We start from the raw sequence: 21805 nt of genomic DNA on the forward strand, positions 1-21805 counted from the left end.
CTAATATATAATTGCTCTGTTCTTTTAAGAACATTGAGCACTCTATTGTGTAGAACACTTTTTAAAGTTGTTTAAATATATAAATATATATATATATATATATATATATATATATATATATATATATATATATATATATATATATATATAGCGTCAGTGACCTCTACCTCCCAAGCAATATTGGAAGCTCTACTGCCTTTTCGATGCATAAATAATATTCCTCCCCTGTAGTGTTAGCAAACTATTGATATTAAAGGACAGAAAAAATTGTACAATTCATTACTTGTAATGCTAATCTATTTTAAATAAAGATTTATAAAATTAAATTAAAATAATATATATATATATATATATATATATATATATTTATATTTATATATATAAAAGAATAATAAAAATGTATATTTGCTTGTATCTTCTTTTTTTATATTTATAATAACAATGTTAATATATAAATATATATATATATATATATATATATATATATATATATATATATATATATATATATATATATCAGGGCTTGTGATTAAGCGGGCACAATCGCGCTACTCTCGTGAAAGATGCCCGTAAACGGTATTTTTAAACCTTCTAGACGCGATAAGCAATGCTTTTATAAAATATTTGTAATTAAATTTTTTAGGTAATGATAAAGCTTGTTGATTTAAGAGTAAAACTCCGTCTTCGTTATACTTATATCCTTATACGAAATACTTATATAAAGTATAAGCATTATGTCACTCGCGCTTTCTGCATGTTTCTGTTTTGCTGTTTTGTCAACATTTTTCCGTTTCGCACTAACATAATGAATGAACAGTTTGAAGTTGTTAAAGCTAATTTCAATAGTGGAATGTTAACTATTTTAACCTAGTGCACGTGGAAACACAATGTGAATATAAAAACGTGCAAATGAAATGGGAATAGAAAATTAGGAAATAACTATAAGAAAGTTAAAAATTCTGAATATTTTCAATTTTGTAAAAACGTCAAGTAAGATTTATTTGATTTATTGTCAATAATATTCCACACATCGTTTATAATAACAAGAAATTTTTATAATGGAGATTTTTTTTTTCATTTTTGTATAGTTTAAATAAGAAATTATAAAAAATATAATAAATAATTATTAATTAATTAATTTATGAAAAAAATTAACTATTAAAAAAATATGAAGAATTATAAAAACTGTTAATGGTAAATATTAAGTTAACAGCGTTTTAAATGCATTTTAAAACAACGAAAGCAAAAAATTTTAACCACAAGTATTCTTCAATACTATTATATGAACTTATTAAGCACTTGCGTTTTTGTTTGGTTGCATTTTTTTTTTACCATTAATGGTTTATAAAAATAGCGATCTGGTGCAAATTAAAAACAAAAAGTTGGGAACTATAAAAAACTACATTGTTGAAGTAGTATAAATGCGCTGTTGTAGATACTACTTCAAACATATGTGGTAGTGGTGTAGTGGTAGAGCGCTCGCTTCATAAGCAAGAAGTTCTGAGTTCGATCCCCACCATGTCCCTGGTAGTACCGCGCTCAACTTGTTTCTCTGCGCAGCGGCCTTGTTCGTCAAGGTTTGTGTTTCGGAGTTGAGAGAGGATTATACCACAAATAAGTAGCCTCGTCGTCTGTAGTGGCCTACTTGACCTTGAGGAAGTGAATTAACAAAAAAAACAAAAAAACATTGACGAATGAAAGTCATATCACAAAAAGAAAGCTTTTTATAAACACAGTCTTCCGCAATTTTCAAGTTTCAAGGTCGCTCTTGCAGCCCTGACCCCAACCGCACTTAATTGCACTTGATGACAACATGTTATAATTTTACAAGCGTGATATAACACGCTTGGCGATTTTCTTCATCACAAGCCCTAAATATATATATATACATATATATGTATATATATATATATATATATATATATATATATATATATATATATATATATATATATTTGTTTGTCATATTAAATGTAATGTTTTTACAGAACAGAACAATATCAATATTATATAGTAAAGAATATGTCCAATTTTTTTACTTTAAATTTTTGTTTCTTATACAGTGGATTTTTTTCGTATTACTTATAAACCTAATATTATTTTAGCTTGACCCACAATCAACTAATGGTAATGGAAACTTAGGTAAGTGCTTATATATTTTTTTTAAGAAATATGTACTTTTTTTGTAATTTAAAAAAAATTTATTATACAGTGTAATGATAATTAAAGATTCGCTAAACATAGAATCTTGTTCTTTTAATCAAAATGACCTTTATTTGCTTGTTATAAGTTGTTAATTGAATACTGTAAAAGATTGTAACTTTATAATAATGAACTAGTTATTATACTATAAACTAAAACCCGAGAGGATGCTCTTTTTATATAATTTTTTTAGTTCTATATCCTAAAAGCAAATTTTTACAGGAACAAATTTAATTTAGTGTTATAAAGTATTATATTTTATCATATTGTACTTAAAAAAAAATATATTTAAGTAGATAATATTTTCAATAATAATTGTTTGCAATGTTGATCAGTGCAGTAATTTCAGGTGCTACTTGAATTTCTTCCCCCCCCCCCCCTTCCCCTGTTTTTATAATTGATTATAATAGAATAGAATATACTGATTCAGAGTCATAAAAAAAATAGGTCTGAAAACTTAAGGAAAGTACTTTAATTTGATGTTAAAGAATAACAAATACAAACATCAACTGACAAATAGGGATTGGCGTAAATACCAAGGATGTGGAGTACCAAAAAGACTCCGGCTTTATATCTCTATTTTTTCTTGGTCTCTGGTTTCCAGAATCTCTGAACATGTTGTTTGGCTTATGATCCTACTATATAAAGAAAACTCATGAAATTTAATTACTTGAAACATTATTTTAAGCCCACAGTCCTGAAGTGCCGGAGTTAAAAGTATTTTAAAAAACTTAATTTAACTGGAAATATTTAATAAATTTTAACAGGAATTTGTTTTAGATGATGTCCTCAGAAGTACACGATTAAGTTCAAGCAATCATGAAGACATTAGAGATACAAATATCATGGTTAGTTGGACTTTAAGATTTTTCAAAACTATATTATTGTTGTACTTATGATATATTAGTGAAATAGTTCAACAAAAAATCAAGTAATAAAAAATTTTTTTTGAAAAGGAATATTTTTTTCAAAACTAGCAATTTTAATTTAACCCATATTGATCCAGCGTTCCCAAATAGGAACAAATAAGTAATTTGATGTTTTGCTAATTCTGTTATTTTTATTTACTTGCTATAAAGACCAGCGTTCCCAAATGGGAACATTTATTTATATCCTCCAAAGACATTATCAATACCCTTGTTTTGTGAAAATATATTTTTTCCTGTGTTCACATACGTGGATTCTAATAGAAAATTAAAAAAATTTACAACAAAAAAAATTGTTCTTTAATGGGTTAATTTGAATCATTTATGCGTTAAACTGTGACGGGTAACAATTTATTTTTTCACAAGTTAAATAAATTCTGTTTATTAAATAGAGAATTTTTTATAGTTCCATGCTCCACTTTCTGACATTGATAATGATGTGCTTGGTTTGTACAATATTGATAGCAATACACTGCACCACAGTGAGATAATGTCACATCATAATGAGATGGTTTCCAATGAAAGTGAGTTATCTATGATCAGTGAAACAAATGACATCAGTCTTGAGCCAGAAGACAATAGTCATGCATTTGAAAGGGTACTTTTTTTTTTTTTTTTTTTTTGAGTTATAATTTTTTTTTTTGAGTCATAATTCGAATGTTACATTTTTAAATAAAATTAATTTTATTTAAGACTTATTTTTTAAGAATTTATTTTTTTATTTTAGTTAATACTTTAATCGAGAAATTATTTTTTCAATTAAAAAAAAATTAAAAAGGGCAGTTTGCATACGACAAATCAGTGGTTTTTACATACAACAAGAATTAATTTTTTTTTTTTAATTAATGCTTTAGAATTAAAAAAATTGTCTTTAAATTTATATTTTTTATTTTATAATAAATAAAAAATGGCAATTTACATGCAATAAATCTGTGGTTTTCAAATAGAGCTTTAAATTTATTTAATTTTTTTGTTTGGTTGTTTAGGATGAACTTATTTTTGAAGAGAATAATGATTTGTCTCCTGAATCTTTTGATGGAAATGGTAAGAATTGATTGACTTTATTATTGCATTGATTACATTATACAACAGTGTTGTGCAAACACCATTACTGATTTTAAACTTTGAATTGTAAATTTAAATGTAAAAAAATGTCAATTCTTTCCACAATTTCTAATCTATATTTAAAGGACTTTTTAAAAATACGTATCATTTAATTAGTGTTTAAAAGATAAATTACTAAGTTAAAAAAGGTTTTAGTTATTAAAAGGCTAAAAGAGGTTTTTATTATTAATATAAGGTTTAAAAAGGTTTCTGTTATTAAAAGAGGTTTAAAAAGGTTTTGTTATTAAAAGATGTTTAAAATTGTTTTTGTTATTAAGTTTTGTATAGATATAAGTCTTTCGTTATAGAAAATTTATATCATTATAAAATTTTCTTTAATGAATAAAATAAAACAGTTACCACCAAAATAATCATTACAGATTATTTTGGTGGGCACTATTAAAATTAGTTAAAACCTGTGACAAAAAATAGATGACAAATTATATTTTAATTTAGATGATAAGTAATTTTAGTAACTGTTATATTATTATTTCAATTAAAATTTCTCCCAACTATGGATATGGCATCCATTAACATAGAGTTAGATGTAACTTTTTCAATAACCATGTGGCTAACATATGGAATGCCTTACCAGACAATGTCATAAATGCCTATTCAGTCAATAACTTAAAAGTGAACTAAAAGACTAGGATCTAAAATGGTTACTGCAGCAGATAATTTTTCGTTCATACTGTAGCACATAATTTTTCATCATTAACTAGCTTTGCTAGTTAATGATGAGCTTACAGTTCAAGTACTGTTTTGTGTAACTTAATATACTAATACTAAAATACCTATTTCAATCTCTCTATATATTAATACAGGTGTTTGTATTTAAGTAAACATTGTCGAAATATTACATGTCATTTTTGAAATATTTTTTTATGAGGTCGTGCCATTTACTTTTATTTGAAAACAAGTAAACAAAATTAAAGAAATTTAATTAAAAGAAAACTTGTTACTAATATTTCCGAATTATTTATCTTGATACAAAAAGTTATTTAATTTTTTTTTTTTTTTTTTTTTTTTTTTGTAAAAATGATGTCTAGGAGAAATTTCTGTGTTCACCAATGTTTTGTTTGCATAATGAAACTTTGTTCATATCATAAATCATAAGACTTTTATCAAAAAATTGTTTTGATGTTGATTTACAACTTTGCTAAATTTAAATATCATCATCCATTTTTCAAACTTTTTATTGCTTTTTAAATCTTTACTATTTGTTCTTTTAATGAATTGGAAAATAATGAAAGCTAACAAATGGTTCAACTAGTCAGAATGATCTTTTTTCTTTGGGTGTCAACATTTTTATTTTATGATAAATTAAATTTTAAGATAACTGATCATGGCAATGCAATGTATAATACACATTATAATAACACCATTAACGTAAAATTATTCCTTATTATTATTGTTTATTAATCAAATGGCATGAAACTTTGGGAACTTTTTATTTTTTATTTTTCAAAAAACCGAAGAAACTATGAAAATATCTTTATCTTTCATAAGTATGATATGTTGTGATATACATATTTATGGAAAATACAACATAAATATGTTGTGCTTTTGACCACTTGACTTGAACAATCTTATAAAATGTTACGCTTGTTTTTCAGCAACATGTGAATACTGTGGGGTTGTTGGAGTTCAGGATTCATTTTACTCAAAAAGCAAACGTTTCTGCAAAATGGAATGCTCAAAAAAGTACTCAGCATTATTCCAAAAAAAAGGACCTGGTACTAGGCAACTAAATCTGCCACAAAAAAGAGGGAAAAAAGAAAGACCTCAGTCTAAGTTAAAAAAGGTTAATTTTTTGTTTGTATTTTTTATTTTTTAACAACCATGGTTTGAAGTATCACGGTTTTTTTAATTTTTAAATGCAGATTAAACTAGAACAAGCAAGTGACCCAGTAATGTTGTCAACATTAGAGTCAAGTTTGGAACAAGTTACAATTAATGAGTTCAAATCTCAAGCTAGTGAGTCCTAATAATTTCATCTTTTTTTTTCCTCAATGGTTTTGCGTTATAGCATTTACAGGGCTTGTGATGAAGCGAGCGTGATCGCGCTCCGCTCGTAAAACGCGCCCGTAATCGGTATTTTCAAACGTTCTAGGCGCGATAAACAACGCTTGTTCAGCTTATAATGAGCGTATAAAATAGCGCTCTTTCTATAGTTCGGGATTATTTTTTTGTTTTCATAAAATATTTAACAAAGATTTCTAATAAAGATATTCTATTATCAAAGCACTGATATATAATATAAAAAGCACTACGTCGTTCTCTTTTGCACTAACGTAATGAATGAGCAGTTTAAAGTCGTTAATAGTCACTGATTTTAATAATGGAATGTGCACGTGGAAACACAATGTGAATATAAAAATGCGCAAATAAAATAAGAATAGAAAATTAGAATACCATTATAAGAAAATTAAAACTGCAGAGTATTTTTAATCTTGTGAAAATATCAAGTAAGATTTCTTTGATTTATTGTTTGTAATATTCCACACATCGTTTATAATAAAAATAAATATTAATAATAGAATAATTTTTAAAATTAGTTTTTGTTTATAGTATAGGTTTTTTATTAACTATTATTTATTTTAACTCAAATTTAAAACGATTCTGTTGTTTAGAATGTTTGCAATCAAGCACATTTAAAAAGGAAACAAAGTAATAAAGTCAATATTTATTAAATAGAAAGTTATTATTCTTATTTATTATTATTTCAAATTATTCTTGTGTTATTTTTTTAAGATAAAAAAACGTAATTTAAAAAAGAAATTTTAGAAAAAAATTAAATAATTAATTTGAATAAAAAATATCAAGAAATATAAAAACCATTAACCGTTAATTAAGTTTACAGCGTAACATTTTAAAATACTTTTATCAAAACAACGAAGCAAAACGAAGTCACTAAATTATACTTCAATACTAAATCAATAAGAAGTTGCGTTTTTGTTTGATATTTTTGTTTTATGATAAATATTTAAAAATAAAATCGCGATCTGACAATATACAAGAAGTTTGGAAGTATAAAAATCTACTTTGTTGAAGTAGTTTCATGAGTTTGATACTAATTCAAACATTTTTTGACGAAAGAATTATGTAACAAATAAAAAAAAATATAAAAAATAAAAAGCTTTTATTGAGCATTGCCTTCAGCAATTTTCATGATCGCGCTCGCCGACGTTATCTCGAGCGCACATAATCACGCTCGATAAAAACATATTCTAATTTTACGAGCGCGATATAACACGCTTGATGATTTTCTTCATCACAAGCCCTGATTTAAAAGATGTTTGAATTTTTATTGTATCATTTTCTCTTTTTATAAATAAGAGATCATAAGAGAAGATCATAAGAGAAGATCATAAAGAAGAGATCATAAGATCATAAGAGAAAGAAAAATTGTTTTTAATTAAACTTAAAATGAATGAGTTTAATATCATAATTAGGGAAATCATTTCTGAATAAAGTTTTTTTGTTCGTAATAAAAATATAACCTAGTATTTTTATTACTTTTTATATGTTTATATCAATCTTAAAACTTTTTAAAAAAGCTTTAAGATTGGTATAAACAGATTTTTTTTTTTTGTGTGTATATTTTAATAAAGTTTTATCATTAAATAAATTTTTTATGAATTTGTTATGTAAATTTTAAATAAGTTCATTTTGTTTTACAATGCATTAAATAAATTTAACATTACATTAAATGTCATTAGCAATATTAAAATAAACCTGATTTGAACCTCATGGGTGAATTAACTCAAACAGCTACTAAGCTACTGCAACAAAAATAGCAACGTTTTTTTATCGAACTCTCAAAGTTATTATGTTTTGAATCAGGCTTGTGGAGCGAATTGATTTGTTAAGAGATACACAGATTTTTGAAATGTTTTAGCTGATTAAAAACATTAAAAAAGCATCATGTGACTTGATATATAAATAAAATAAGTTTCTGTTAACCAATCATTAACTTGATTATTGATGACTAATTAAATGCAACAATATGAACTGTGACATAATAAACAATTGATTAATAAAGGAATGCTTTTTCACAAGCAAACAAAAACAATTTGAAAAAAACTTGATAACCACTTGATTTTTGCTGCTCCAGCTTTACCAAAAAACAAGGCTCTACAAACTTGTTTTGAATATTATTTGTATAAACATGTTTTTCACTCTGTTTTTCGCCATTTTTATAAACAAATGCTAACCCAGGTATTACAAATACAGAATAAAACTTATTGTTATATACCAAAGTTAAAAAAATAACAGAAATAAGGTAAATAAAAACTGTTACTACTTTAATCAACTTCGAAAAGACAAATAAATAAAAAAATTTTATTTGTCTTTTTGAAGTTTTTTAAAAGACAAGCATTTATTAGTGATACTCGTGGTCCGAAAAGTACACGCGTTAATATTAAAATTAGATGGCCAAATAATCAAAAGTTATTTTGATCTGACCAGGTTATTTTGTATCAACATTGTTTTAAAATCAATAAAACCTTTTTTCATAAAAACTTATACCCAGAAATATAAGAATAAGGGATTGATATGGCTTTAAATAATATACTTTCAATATCGCTAAGTGGCTTTGGCCAATTTGCCATTGCAAACACTTAGTTCGCCTCTTGAACCGAGCTAAAGTATTTTTGTCAAGGCTTGTACATGTATTTTGCAAGTTTAAATAGATGGCTCCATTTATAAAATAAATGTTATAATAAACAGAATTTTGATGTTTGTAATATTTATATTTTTATAAATATGATTTTTGTAAAATTAACAACCAGGGTATATACACTAAAAATTAGATATTTGAGATTGAAACTGTGAGAATGTTTTCAAATGTCAAGGGTTTAGTTTAGATTATTTTTGATGTGATTTATTGAATCAGTTTTAATAAAGCGATCTGTTTAGTTCATTTTGATATTATCTGTACATCCTGTACAAAGTCCAAAATTTTTCCTATACAATTATTAACAAAATTTTTGTATTCTGTAAAGTTCTGTAAGTTTAAATGTATAGCTTTGTGAAGTTTTGAATTTTCCTTTTCCATTACATCATAATCGAAAGATTATTACATCAACATAGTTAAAAAAGATCATGCATAATTTCTTGAAACTAAAGATTCTATTTAACTTAACAGTAGTTGAGTTAATGTTGCTACATTTAGCTAAGCCACATAAAGGAAACTAGCTATATAATGGCTTCCAGGTATTATAAATTCATTTTATTAGAGTGGATGCCTGTCTTAAGTGAATTTGAATTTTTTTTAAAAAAAGGATTGAACTTTTTTCATTATAAAATGCCTTTTTTTTTTTTGTGTAGATTTTTCTACTAGAAACGAAGAAAATAATGAAGATGGTGGAAATTGGATTGATCAGGAGTTTAATTGGAAAGATTATTTGGAACAGACTGGTGACAAACCTGCTTCAGAACGGCTTTTTAAACATGTAGGGAAATTTAATTATTTTTTTTTAATTCAACAAATTTACTTTCAATGTTTATTTCTAATAAAAGCTGCAGGCATTATCATTTACATTAAGAGCTACTAGAAAGAAGAAAATATAAAGAATATCAATGATGTTATCTGAATTCTTAAAAAATTGGAAAAATGCAAACATCTGACAATGCGTTAAAGCAGTTAGAACAAGTCTAACTACATTTACAGTGTTTTTAGATCTTGTCTTTAAGAAAAAAGAGGAAAAATAATACAAAAAAAAACAACCTAAATGGAATTCCATGCAGAGATGTTTAAGAGGTTTATAGTTAAAGTAGGGGTGGAGCAGGTTGTTAGAGTTCTGGCTCAGAAGTAAAAGGTTTAGGGTTTGATGCCAACTTTAGCCCAATAAGTAACAGAAGAACGCATAAACTTCCTGGTTAAATGCTTCTCCACAGTGCTCAGTGATAAGACCATTAGGTCTTATTAGAGCACCTTAATAACTTTAAAAAAAAAAAAAACAATGATAATTCTAAGCATTTCAGTTTTTTTTATTTTATTTTTTGCGTTTTTGGTTTTAAGCTTGATATATACTTTGGTTTTAAGCTAACATAATGTCATATAATACCATAAATGTCAGTTAAGACTAGTAGTTATGTTACTTCTGTCTATGAAATAGATGCTATACAGCACTTGTTAAAAGTTGGAAAATGAAGTCTGTATAGAATATAGAACTATTGCATATCATACAGTTTTCCACAGCTAAAAAAAATTATTTACTAGTAGTATCTATTTTCATAAACAACAGTAGCAATATTTACTAGTTTTATTTAAACTTTGCTTTATTTACTTTTAAAGTTTTTTTGTACTTTTTGATAAGTTTGAAAATTTTTATTTAGTAATAAATAATGATTAAAAATAATAATTTATTAGGTAGTAAAAGCTCCTAGGCTATCAGAAGTTCATCATGGTTTAAAAGTTGAAGTAATAAATGATCATTCTGAACAAAACAATGATTCAGATGTGTGCTTTTGGGTTGCCACTGTCATCAATACAGATTGCAACATGATGTTGTTAAGATACTGTGGTTGTCCTGATGATACTTCAGATTTTTGGTTTGATGTACGTTCAAAACATTTGCACCCAGTTGGTTGGTGTTATAGAGCTCGATACCGTCTCGTACCCCCTGCAGGTCTGTACTCTCTATTATATCAATTACTATGATGTTTTTCATTTACAAGGTTCAATCTTGAGACCTCATTTATAATATTAGGACAATCAAATTTAAAAAGAATTTTTTATCTTTTTTTCACTTACTTTTAGAGATACGAAACATAATATCAGATTGGCAAAAATATATATTTCAAGAGCTTTCAGGTTGCCGTACTTTATCTGCAGAATTTATGGAACAAGTACAAAAAGGACATTATAATAAATTTGAAATTGGTAGTAAAGTTGAGGTGTGTGACAAACGGAACTTGCTATCTATGTGCGTTGCAACAATTATTGATATAGTTGGAGACAGATTGCGGTTGCGCTATGATGGTTTGGATGATGAGTTTCCTAGTGATTCATGGGCTCATTTTTTATCTAGTGACATTCATCCTGTTGGTTGGTCTCAATTAGTAGGACACACATTATCTCCACCAATAGGTAAACTATTCAGTCTTTAAAGAAGTTTATTTCATAATTGATTTAGAAAGCATTGTATCATCATGTATAACAATTTTAAAAATGTTTTTCTTAGTTGTAATGTGCTGTTGTAATTTTCTTGACTTTGATTTCTATATTTAAAACATACTATTGCGTTATTTTTTAATTTTATTGTGAAATAAATATTTTACAATATTTATTTCACAATAAAAACTGCTTTTTTTTTTTTTTTTTTTTTTTTTTTACAACTATAAGTTTTATGCAAGTTGCAATCATGAGGTAATCACGATTTTTTTTTGCTTAAAATAGTTTTGTATTAGAGAAACTAATACAAAAAAGTTCGAAAATTCCAGTCTTGATTTGTTATCTAATATAAATGATTTTTGTGACTGCATTATATATATATATATATATATATATATATATATATATATATATATATATATATATATATATATATATATATATATATATATATATATATATATCAAGGACTACTATATAGCAGGGCGCGCAAAGTTGATTTTCTGATTTCGCTAGCGAAGGCCATATTATTTCTATCAAAGTGGAAGTGTTTTTGAGATTGCAGTAATGTTTTTTGAAAATCTCTTTCATTATTCCAAACAAATGTGGAGTTGTGAATTATAAAGGGAATTATAATGAACTTAATAAGTGTTATGTTTTTAAATTACCTAAAGATGAAGTTGAGAAACAGAAATGGATTAATGTGTTTCCTCCTTGTGAAGATTATGTTATAGAGCCATCTAAAGTTTTTATATGTGAATATAGAAATGATTAAGCTTCCTGGTGGCTATACTTAACCACAATGTGTACCAAGTATTTTTAATGTTCCTTTTCTTGTCTACCAACACCAAAGTCAGTGCCTCACCAATCTAAGCCTATGAATCAGCAACTTAATTATTTTCTTAAAAGAGACAAAATAAATTTGTTTTCTGAATTCTATCCTAACAAAAAATTACACAAAGAGTATGAAAATATAATATTCTGGCAAAAAGACAAATTCATATGTATTTTTATCTCAAATGATTTTAACGAGAACTTCATGACAATATTTGTTTACAATAAGTGCACATTGTGTTCACCACTGACTTTTTCTGCTTTTAAACATGGTATTAGCGTTCCATTAAGCAATATATTGAATCCCAATAATGGCTTAGTCTTCTACTCACAGTTGTTTGAAGCTAATAATTTAGTTTATTATTATAATCTGCATGTTAATGATATTATCGAAAAGGTGATAATTATTATTTCAGAATATGAATTTAAAATCAATGATGCTATCAAGCAAAAAAAACTGAATTTTATTACAAGACAATTTAAACAATTGTGTAACAAAAGTTTTTATAACTGCAACTGCGATCAATTTATTGATTTTTTAGTAACTATCTTGTATTACAAAAAACATTTAAAAAAATAAAGAATGATCATCAGAAAAATGCTTTTTTGATAGTTGATGGGGTAATAATCAGACCAACAGTTGCTTATTCAGGCGGAGTTTTATATGGGATGATAAAAAATGATCCAGAGTCTAAAGCAACTTCTATGCTGTGTAATGATGAAATGCCTATATGGTGGACCTAGTTTAATGGTTTCTGTTACACCTGTTCACAAACTAACATCTATGTACAATTGATTGTTGTCAAAGAAGCTGTTGTTATAGTTGAATGGTGCCATTATTTTGGATCTGTAACAGATAATCAGGCCTTGTTTTAAAGCGTTACGTGTAGAGCGATTTATGTAAGCAGTAAGCGATTTCAGTTAAGCAAATTCTTATCCGTATTTAACTTCTAAATTATTCAATAAGCAATAAGATAAAAGAAGCAGTAATTAATTTTTAAAAAAGTCATTAACTTTTGAATGATGTTTATGTATATATATTTGTTACTAAAGTTTGAATGACAATTATGTTTGATATAAGAGCTATTTACTAATGAAAAAAACTCAAATAAAATCAAAAGTTTATTTTTTTGTTTTTATTTTATTGTAATGATTGATTTTTTAAGCTTGAAGCAAAGATTATAAAAACATAATTTAATTCTGATAAAAAGTATATGATTTACTTTAAAACTAATTTAGTAAAAATATACAATTTAGTTCTGATAAATAAAAAAAATATATATATATATTAATTTAGATTTTAAAAATATATAATTTAATTTTGATTTAAAAAATATATTTAAGTTTATTAAAATTAAAGTTAATGCTTGGGTTTAGCTTAACTGTCAAATCTATTTAAAAATATTACTAAATATTGTTCAATATTTAAATTTCATTTGTTCTTAAAAAAAATGAGCCTATTTTTATCACAATTGTTTTTTCGGTTTTCTTTCCTAAACATTTTTTTTTTTACTTTTTATTTTAAATAAACGGCTGCGTCAAAAGATTGCACAAAACGTAAATTGAACTTTTTTTATAAAAATGCAAGTTAAATCGCAGCGGTTATTTTTTAATAAACAATATATACAGCGATATAATTTTGATAATAAAAAAATAAACTAATATACTTTTAATAAGTTAAGTAAATAAATTAATGTAATTTTTTTATTTGTTACTCTCTAATTTTTTTCAAATAAAAAATCATTTGTAGTTGCAAAGCCGCAATCAAAAATTTAAGAAATAATCATTTTAAAATCTCAAAAATTTAACATATTTTAATTCATTTATGCATGTGTAGAGAAAAGAATGAAGTTTGTTAATATAAAACATATAAAAATGCAATATTAAATTTAACTATTTAATAATTAAAAAAATAAAAGAAAACAAACATTCCTTTATAGTAATTACAAGTAAAATTAAAAACGAATTTTAAAAACCCAATGCTTTTATATGTTGTTAAAACACAAGTTTTGCTATCAATTTTTTCTGATATTACTATTTTATTTTATTACCATTCAGCTGTATGCGTGTGTAAATAAACAAAAATAATTCAGGAAGAGGCGGGTCTCGAACCTCAGTCATTCCATTTTCTAAGTCAACTCCTTATCCAGATAAGCTAAACCCGCGTATAAGCAGAAAATAAATATTAGACTTATTTTAAAAATTATTATTCTTTTTTCCATATAAAAAATAAAGTTATTTAAAATTAACTAAGTTGACTTATTGCAAAACTAATTATTGTATATTATGTCAAGCAAATGTATGTCAAGCAAATGTATGTATGCAAAATTTGAAGAAAATCTATCATCAGTGACTCAAAAATTGAATGCAAGATTTGATGCTTACAGACAGAGACGACAAACTGAGACAATGAGTTAATAAAAGCATTGGGAATAAAAAAGCTGTTAAATAACATTTAACTTGTTTTGCAGTAATTAATATTATTGCAGTAATTTAAAAAAGTTAATGTCTTTAAAAAATAAAAAATAAAGAGAATTTTATGACGTCAAATGCTGCATTAAGCTAATGCATTAAGCAATTTTTATTTAAAACAAGAGCTGAGATATAAATCATAAAATCAATCAGCAATACTGCAAAATTTTCATTTAAGAAATTTTTGTAAATTAGAATGTAAACATTTAAGAAGATGAACTGTATCAAACAAAAGTTTGATACAGTTCATCTTGTAACACCTGGATTTCTGAAAAGTGTCGAAATCTCTTGACAATAAAACCATTGGTTCTTTTTCTGATGTCAAAAACCTATATCAATATGAAAAAAATTATATTTTGAAAACAGTTCCTATATCCTGTGACGCTGTTTATCCTTCTAGACTTCAACTATAGAATGTGCAACATGTTTTAAGAATTTTTGATGAGAAAGCTGCTTTAAAACTAAAAGGAGCTCATGAAACATCTTTTATTCAGCAGTTTTTAGATTGGTGGAAATTTGTTAATGTTTCTGCAAAAGGGCAGAATATTAGACTAAGAGACCACAACTGGTTTGATAAAAATTTGAATAATCTGTAATTATTTTAAGAACTATTTAAATCTATGAAATCAGGGCATGGACCCAAGCGAATTCAATGTGCTACCCTTGATACCAAAAAAGCCCTTGTTCAAACCACTGAAGGGTTGCTAGCTGTCTGCAAGCATTTGTTTTCAGTTAGTTTTAATTACATCCTGCTTTGTGAGCTACAAAGTCACAGAATTGAAGGAGAGTTTTCTGTTTACAAACAATCAACGGGGGCAAATGGTTTTATGGCAGCTGGGGATGTTATTTCTGCTTTTAAAAAGCATTTAACTTGATTTGCTGCAACATTTCTAGAATTAGTGGAAGTAGAACAATCCAATAAAAAAGATCACACATGTGAAGATCAATCAGTTTTGAAGATGTGACCTCAATTGAAGCTTGCATTTATGATGTGAGTGTTTCAGAAACTGAAGAGAACTCTGCTGCCTATGTGGCAGAGTTACAAGAGAAAAAAAGTGAAGGCGAACTAATTTATGCTGAGGATGAACCTGTACTAACAAATGAAGGCAAAGACTTCATTGAAGAAATTTCATGAGGATATTTGACAGTTCCTCATGAGGGTACTTATCAGCTAGTTAAAATTTGGTTATGCTTTGTGAAAAAAACCAAACATAGAGCATTTTGTAGAAAAAGACTCATAAACATTCTGTCTATAATGAATACATTTTATGATTTTGGTTTATCATCAAAAAATCTTTTTAGGCATTTGGCAAATGTTCTTTTGCATGGAATTCAGAATTTAGAAAAAAGACCTAGCAAAAAATGCGTCTTTATCAGATATCAATTATAAAAAGGCTGAGTAATAAGTTTAAAAAATATTTTACAAAATCTTCTAGAGAATGTTTGTTTATTTTTTGAAGATAAACTTTCATAAGTTTTATTGACTTTTTATTCTTTTTAGGTTTTCTCTTTGTTATTAATTTTAACTTTGTTATTAAGTTTTTAATAATACTAATTTATATTCACCAAGGCTCAAATTTAATTTAATTTAAATGAAAGAAAGTTTCATTTAAATTAAATTAAATTAAACATTTAAGTAAACATTTTTAATAGAGTTTTTAGTTAATTGTTATATTATTATCATAGTTAATAGTTATTATAGGTTTTCTAGTTAATTTTTTTTTATTTCTTGAAAATAGTTTTTAAAGTAGAAACATTCTATTCCAAACATCAAACCAGTGATTATTGCAAACCTTAAACCCAAATTAAATTTAAAAAAATAAATTATTTAACTTCTGTTCAAAGAAATTTTTTTCCAAAAAAATAATTTATGCATATACTTAAAGGAATATATAATTTGATTTATTAAATCAAATTTTTCTCTCACTTTTTATTACAAAACAATTTGAACGAAAATGTCAACTTAAAAACCATTTGAATAAAAAAATTAAATAAACTTAAATTTTTAATAGTACACTAGATCAAGAAGCAACAAATTAAAAAAAAAGTGTACTTGTTTGGTCTGTAGCATGTTTTTGCGCAAATATGAAGTTTTATGGCAATAATCTTTTGATTAATTAAAACAGTCCTATTTAATTACTTTGTTTTGTTTTAAACATATTTTGTGTTATTAATGTTATAAACTGTATAAAGCAGTTTTAGATTAAGATTAATAACATTTGTCCAACAACATCTGTAAATATAATGAGGTATAATAACATCTGTCCAACAACATCTGAAATTTCATTGATGTCTAATAACATCTGTCCAACAACATCTGAAATTTTATTGGTGTCTAATAACATCTGTGCAAAAATTAAATGAATATTATAGATGTATCTTTTAAATTATCAAAGTGTAATAACATCTGTGCAACGACATCTGTAAGTTCTACAGATGTAGTTACATCTTTTAAATTATCATAATGTAATAACATCTGTGCAACTACATTTTTAAGATAAAGTTGTTTTTAATATGAATTAACTAATAATGCATTATTTTAACCTGATTTTATTGCATATATAAATTTTTTCAGATGTAGTTACATCTGGAAAAAAATTTAACTAATAATGCATTATTTTAACCAGATGTAGTTACATATAGGATTTTTTCAGATGTAGTTACATCTGGAAAAAAATATTAACTAATAGTTCGCTATTTTAACTAGATGTAGTTACATCTAGTTAAAATAAAACGTAGTTGTGTTTTTATTTTCTTCATTATTTTAATCATTCTTCTGATCGTCAAACGTTGTGTTATCTCATTCGTTCGTTATCTATCATGTCAGTTTATTTACTTTTGCCCTTTTTTGTGTTATTTGTCCACTTTTTAAATTTTTTTTTTCTTTTGTTTAATTTTATTTTGGTTACTATATTACTTTTTTTATGCTTTATTTGTTTATTTTGTTAAGGTGTCACTCCAATGACTAATTTTTAACTATATGAGTGAAATTGAACTTAATTTTGTGAAATTATAAATCACTTTGTAATTATTTCAATTTTATGGTTAAATAAATGGATAAAAAAAAACATTTAGGAATTTTTTCAGATGTAACTTTCTTTGCAAAGTTATCGCAGATGGCAGTCGTGTTTTTTTAACCGTTGAAAAAAAAGGAGATAAAGAAAGAAAATCAAAAATTGTCAATTGTTAAAATAAAGAATTCAAAAATATCAAAAGAAAATAAAGAGTAAAAAAAAACAAGTCATTATAAACAAAGAAACACTTAAATAGTAAATACTCAAAATTAACACTTAAAAAAACCAAGAAAAGAAAATTCGAACATCTATTTGTACTAAGTTGCTACCAACTTTTCTACGCCTTTTTTTTTCCGCCGAAAATAACAAAAAATTATTATTTTTATTTTTTATTTTGTAGAAATTTTTGTGTTAGCATTTTCGTTTTGTAGTTTTTGCTTTCATTTTGCAGTTTTTGTGTTTTGCCTTTTCGTTTGCATAAAGTTTGTAATTATTTTTGCTGTTGTTGCTAATTATTTTTATTTTTGTTCACTGTTTTTCTATTTAATAATTTTTCTACACCTTTTTTTTTCCGCCAAAATAACTAAAGATTGTTTTTATTTTTAATTTAATTTCTTAATTTAATGTAGAAGTTTTATGTCTTTGCATTTTCATATTGTAGTTTTTGTGTTTTGCCTTATTTAATTTATTATAGCTTTATTGTTATTATTATTATTTTTAAATTGATTTAATTTACACATGCTTTTATTTATTATTATTTTGTTTGTTTGTTTATTTTATTTAGGTGTCATTCCAATGACTAGTTTTCAACTATATGAGTGACACCTAACCTAATTTTGAAAAATTATAAAAACTTGTAATTTTTCAATTTTTGGTTAAATGGACTAAAAAAAAACTACATCTGGAGAAAATTCAACCAGATGTTATTGGACTTGGAGAAAAATTACCAGATGTAGTTACATCTTTCTAAAGGTGTTGTTAGAGGTCATTGAATTTTCAGATAATATTGGAAAGATGTTATTAGAGTAAAAGAAAAATACAGATGATTTTGGACAAAAGTGTGCAGATGACCTTGGACTACTCCACAGATGTTGTTGAACAGATGTAGTAATCTTTTACCTTTTACAATAATAGTTTAATACTCTTTAAAAATAACACCTGTTTTATCGTCAGCAGTATTAAATAGTTTTCTATAACTAATTAAAGTGGTTTAAATATTGTAATATTTGCGTTTTTACTTCTACTTTTTTTACTTTAACTTTTTTAAGTATCATGTTAAGTAAAAACAATTACTAAAAGTAAATCGTAATAGTATTAAACAAGTTACTTGCTTATTACACTATAACTTGCTTTTTTCTTATTACACTATAACTTGCTTTTGCCGTTTCTGTTTGTAAACTGGCTTCAAATTTGGTGCTTTATTCATTTTTGATCGTACAATGTGTGGGCTGTCTTAAAAACTTTCCTAATTGTCTCCTTGCAAACATTTAAACCAAAATCTAACTTAATTGTTTTCAAACTTTTTGATGAATTTTATGCAAGTCGAACAATTCTGCGTTTTTTATGGCCTTAAACCTTATATTTCTTTGGCCTTTGATTTTTGACCTTTTCAATATCAGTAAGGACCTTTTGGCATTTGGTTAAGTTCAACTTAATTTCAACTCACAAAATTAAAAATACTACAGGATATAAGAAAATTGCGACAAAACTCATACAAACTTTAATGCGTCTATAGAAAATTAAAAGTTAAAACAATTTTATTACCACTGTAACACTGTAAATCCGCTAAATTCTACATGCATTTATAGAAAATGGTCGCAGTGTGTGTGTGTATATATATATATATATATATATATATATATATATATATATATATATATATATATATATATATATATATGTATATATATATATATATATATATATATATATATATATATATATATATATATATATATATATATATATATATATATGTATAATATAAATGAAAAAATATAACTTTATAATGGAACTTAAAGTTTCATGGTTAAAGTGCGGGAGAAAAAACTAGAGTAATAAAATTCTTTTAGAGCATGCTGGGACAAATACAGTAAACTAATGAGACTTTGCTAAATGATAAGTCAAGCGAGAATGAGTTTTAGTTGACAGAACTAGAAGTAATAGCTCCTTTAAGCAGCGACCATGATAGTATTTGTTTAAAAGAGAAAGAGATGGGAAAAACAATTTACAATCTGTTTTTGGACCTTGTCTAGAAGAGAAGAGCATCATTAGAAGAACCAGCCCAAGTATGACAACAGTATAATACAGGGATGAATAAGAGATTTGTAGAAGTAGAGAATGGAATCAAGAGTAAGACAATGGCGAGCATGATAAAGAGAAACAACCTTAGTGAATGCTAATTTAGCAATCGATTGTATATATGGTTTCCATGAAAGGTCAGTAGTAAACGATAATCCAAAATTAATATAGAAATGTTGACCAAATTGCAATAGTTGTTTGCAGTAAACAACTGAGTTTTGTTGAAGTTGAAATTTACAAGCCACTGTAAGCCTCAATCTGTTACAGAAGTGAGACCTGATTCAAGGTCGGCTGTCTGTTCTAAGCGATCAAAAGAGAAGACTTTATGCAAGACAGGAGTATAAAGTTGAGTTATTAGCAAAAAAAGCTACTTTAGATTTAAGGTTGTCAGGAAGATCATTTATGTAGATAAGGAACATAACAGGGCCAAGGTTAGAGCCTTGAGGTACCCCAGAAGTTATTGGAAATAAAGAAGAGTGTTGACTTTCAAGGATGACTTCAATAAAGCGATTAGAATGAAACAATTTGATAATCTCCATATGAAACAAGCTAATGCAGAAGATTAGAATGCACAACTTTGTTGAAAGTTTTAAATATGCCAAGAGCAATAGCTCTAGCCTCACTACCTTATTCTAATGCATGATAAAATCTTTCAGTTACAGCAGTTAGCAAGTCAGCCATAGAATGAGAAGATCAGAAGCCATTTTGATTGTCTGTTGGTTATTTGACTCAAGATTTTAAGTTATTTGACTCAAGATGGGTTGTGAGAAATTTGTTGATCAAAAACCTTGCGAACAGAAAGTGGACTGATCAGACAATAGTTGGAGGGGTCTGAATGTTCTCCAGAGTTTTTGAAAATCAGAACAACAGATGTCATTTTCCAGCAGGCAGGAAAACAAGACTCAGTAAAGCACTTACTAAATAGTTTAGATAGAATTAAAGATAGTTATGGAGAATAATTTTGTAAGGCTATGACAGGAATGTTTTCAGGACCACAACTTGTAGAAGAGTTTAATTGAGATGTCTTTTTTTATATATATAAATTTTAATAATTAAAATTTAAGTATATATATATCAGCCCTCAGAATTAGGGCCGGCATTCCGCAATGCAGACCTAACTGCCGACCTAGAAGTGTTTCATCAGGACGGCAAATTTTATTTGCCGTCCTGATGCCAAACTCTATGAGATCTGCAAATAATTGCCGACCTTATTTTTTCTAATTCCAAGGGTTGTATATATATATATATATATATATATATATATATATATATATATATATATATATATATATATATATATATATATATATATATTCTATATTCTGTAAAAACCCTAACTAACAACCATTAAAGACAAACCTAGTGGAACTGAATTAGGTAATATTTGGATTTTGTTTTCATAGCTCAATGAAAGCTCTTTTAATTAGTGTATGTTTACAAGAGAAAGTTTAGTTGGAGTCTGAGTTGTTGATGTCATTATTCAATATATCAATAATAACTGGAATAGCTTTGTCAATGGGTTTTTATGGATATAAATTAACCATATCAAATGAAACTTGAAATTTATTGGGATCTCTTTTTGTTTTTATTTAGTGTTGGTTGAATGATGTAAACAAGGTATTTGAATGTTCGATATGGTGGTGCTGATTGTTAATACAACAGGACACGTTGGGTAATCTTTTTCTGGTTTGTGCGCCATAATTACTCCAAATACTCTAGGTGGCACACAATCAGATGAATACATTTTAAGATATGTAGTTGTGTTTAACTTGACCTCTTTTCTTAGTTTACACAATTGTTTTTGAAACTTGGTTGTAAATGTGGGTGTTGAG

The 21805-nt window shown here is 26.0% G+C and overlaps 1 protein-coding gene across 1 annotated transcript in view; it reads left to right on the forward strand.

The window, feature by feature from the left end:
• The window catches only part of LOC100211414 (scm-like with four MBT domains protein 2), a 36221-nt gene that overhangs the window by 1497 nt on the left and 12919 nt on the right, over positions 1 to 21805 (forward strand). The window contains exons 3-11 of the mRNA XM_065811223.1: positions 2106 to 2142; positions 2983 to 3050; positions 3535 to 3726; positions 4115 to 4172; positions 5849 to 6036; positions 6116 to 6209; positions 9564 to 9688; positions 10609 to 10867; positions 10999 to 11328. Of these exons, the coding sequence (XP_065667295.1) occupies positions 2106 to 2142; positions 2983 to 3050; positions 3535 to 3726; positions 4115 to 4172; positions 5849 to 6036; positions 6116 to 6209; positions 9564 to 9688; positions 10609 to 10867; positions 10999 to 11328 (1351 nt within the window). The remainder of the gene's footprint in view (positions 1 to 2105; positions 2143 to 2982; positions 3051 to 3534; positions 3727 to 4114; positions 4173 to 5848; positions 6037 to 6115; positions 6210 to 9563; positions 9689 to 10608; positions 10868 to 10998; positions 11329 to 21805) is intronic.

This window comes from Hydra vulgaris, chromosome 12, assembly GCF_038396675.1.
Source record: "Hydra vulgaris chromosome 12, alternate assembly HydraT2T_AEP".
Taxonomy (NCBI): domain Eukaryota; kingdom Metazoa; phylum Cnidaria; class Hydrozoa; order Anthoathecata; family Hydridae; genus Hydra; species Hydra vulgaris.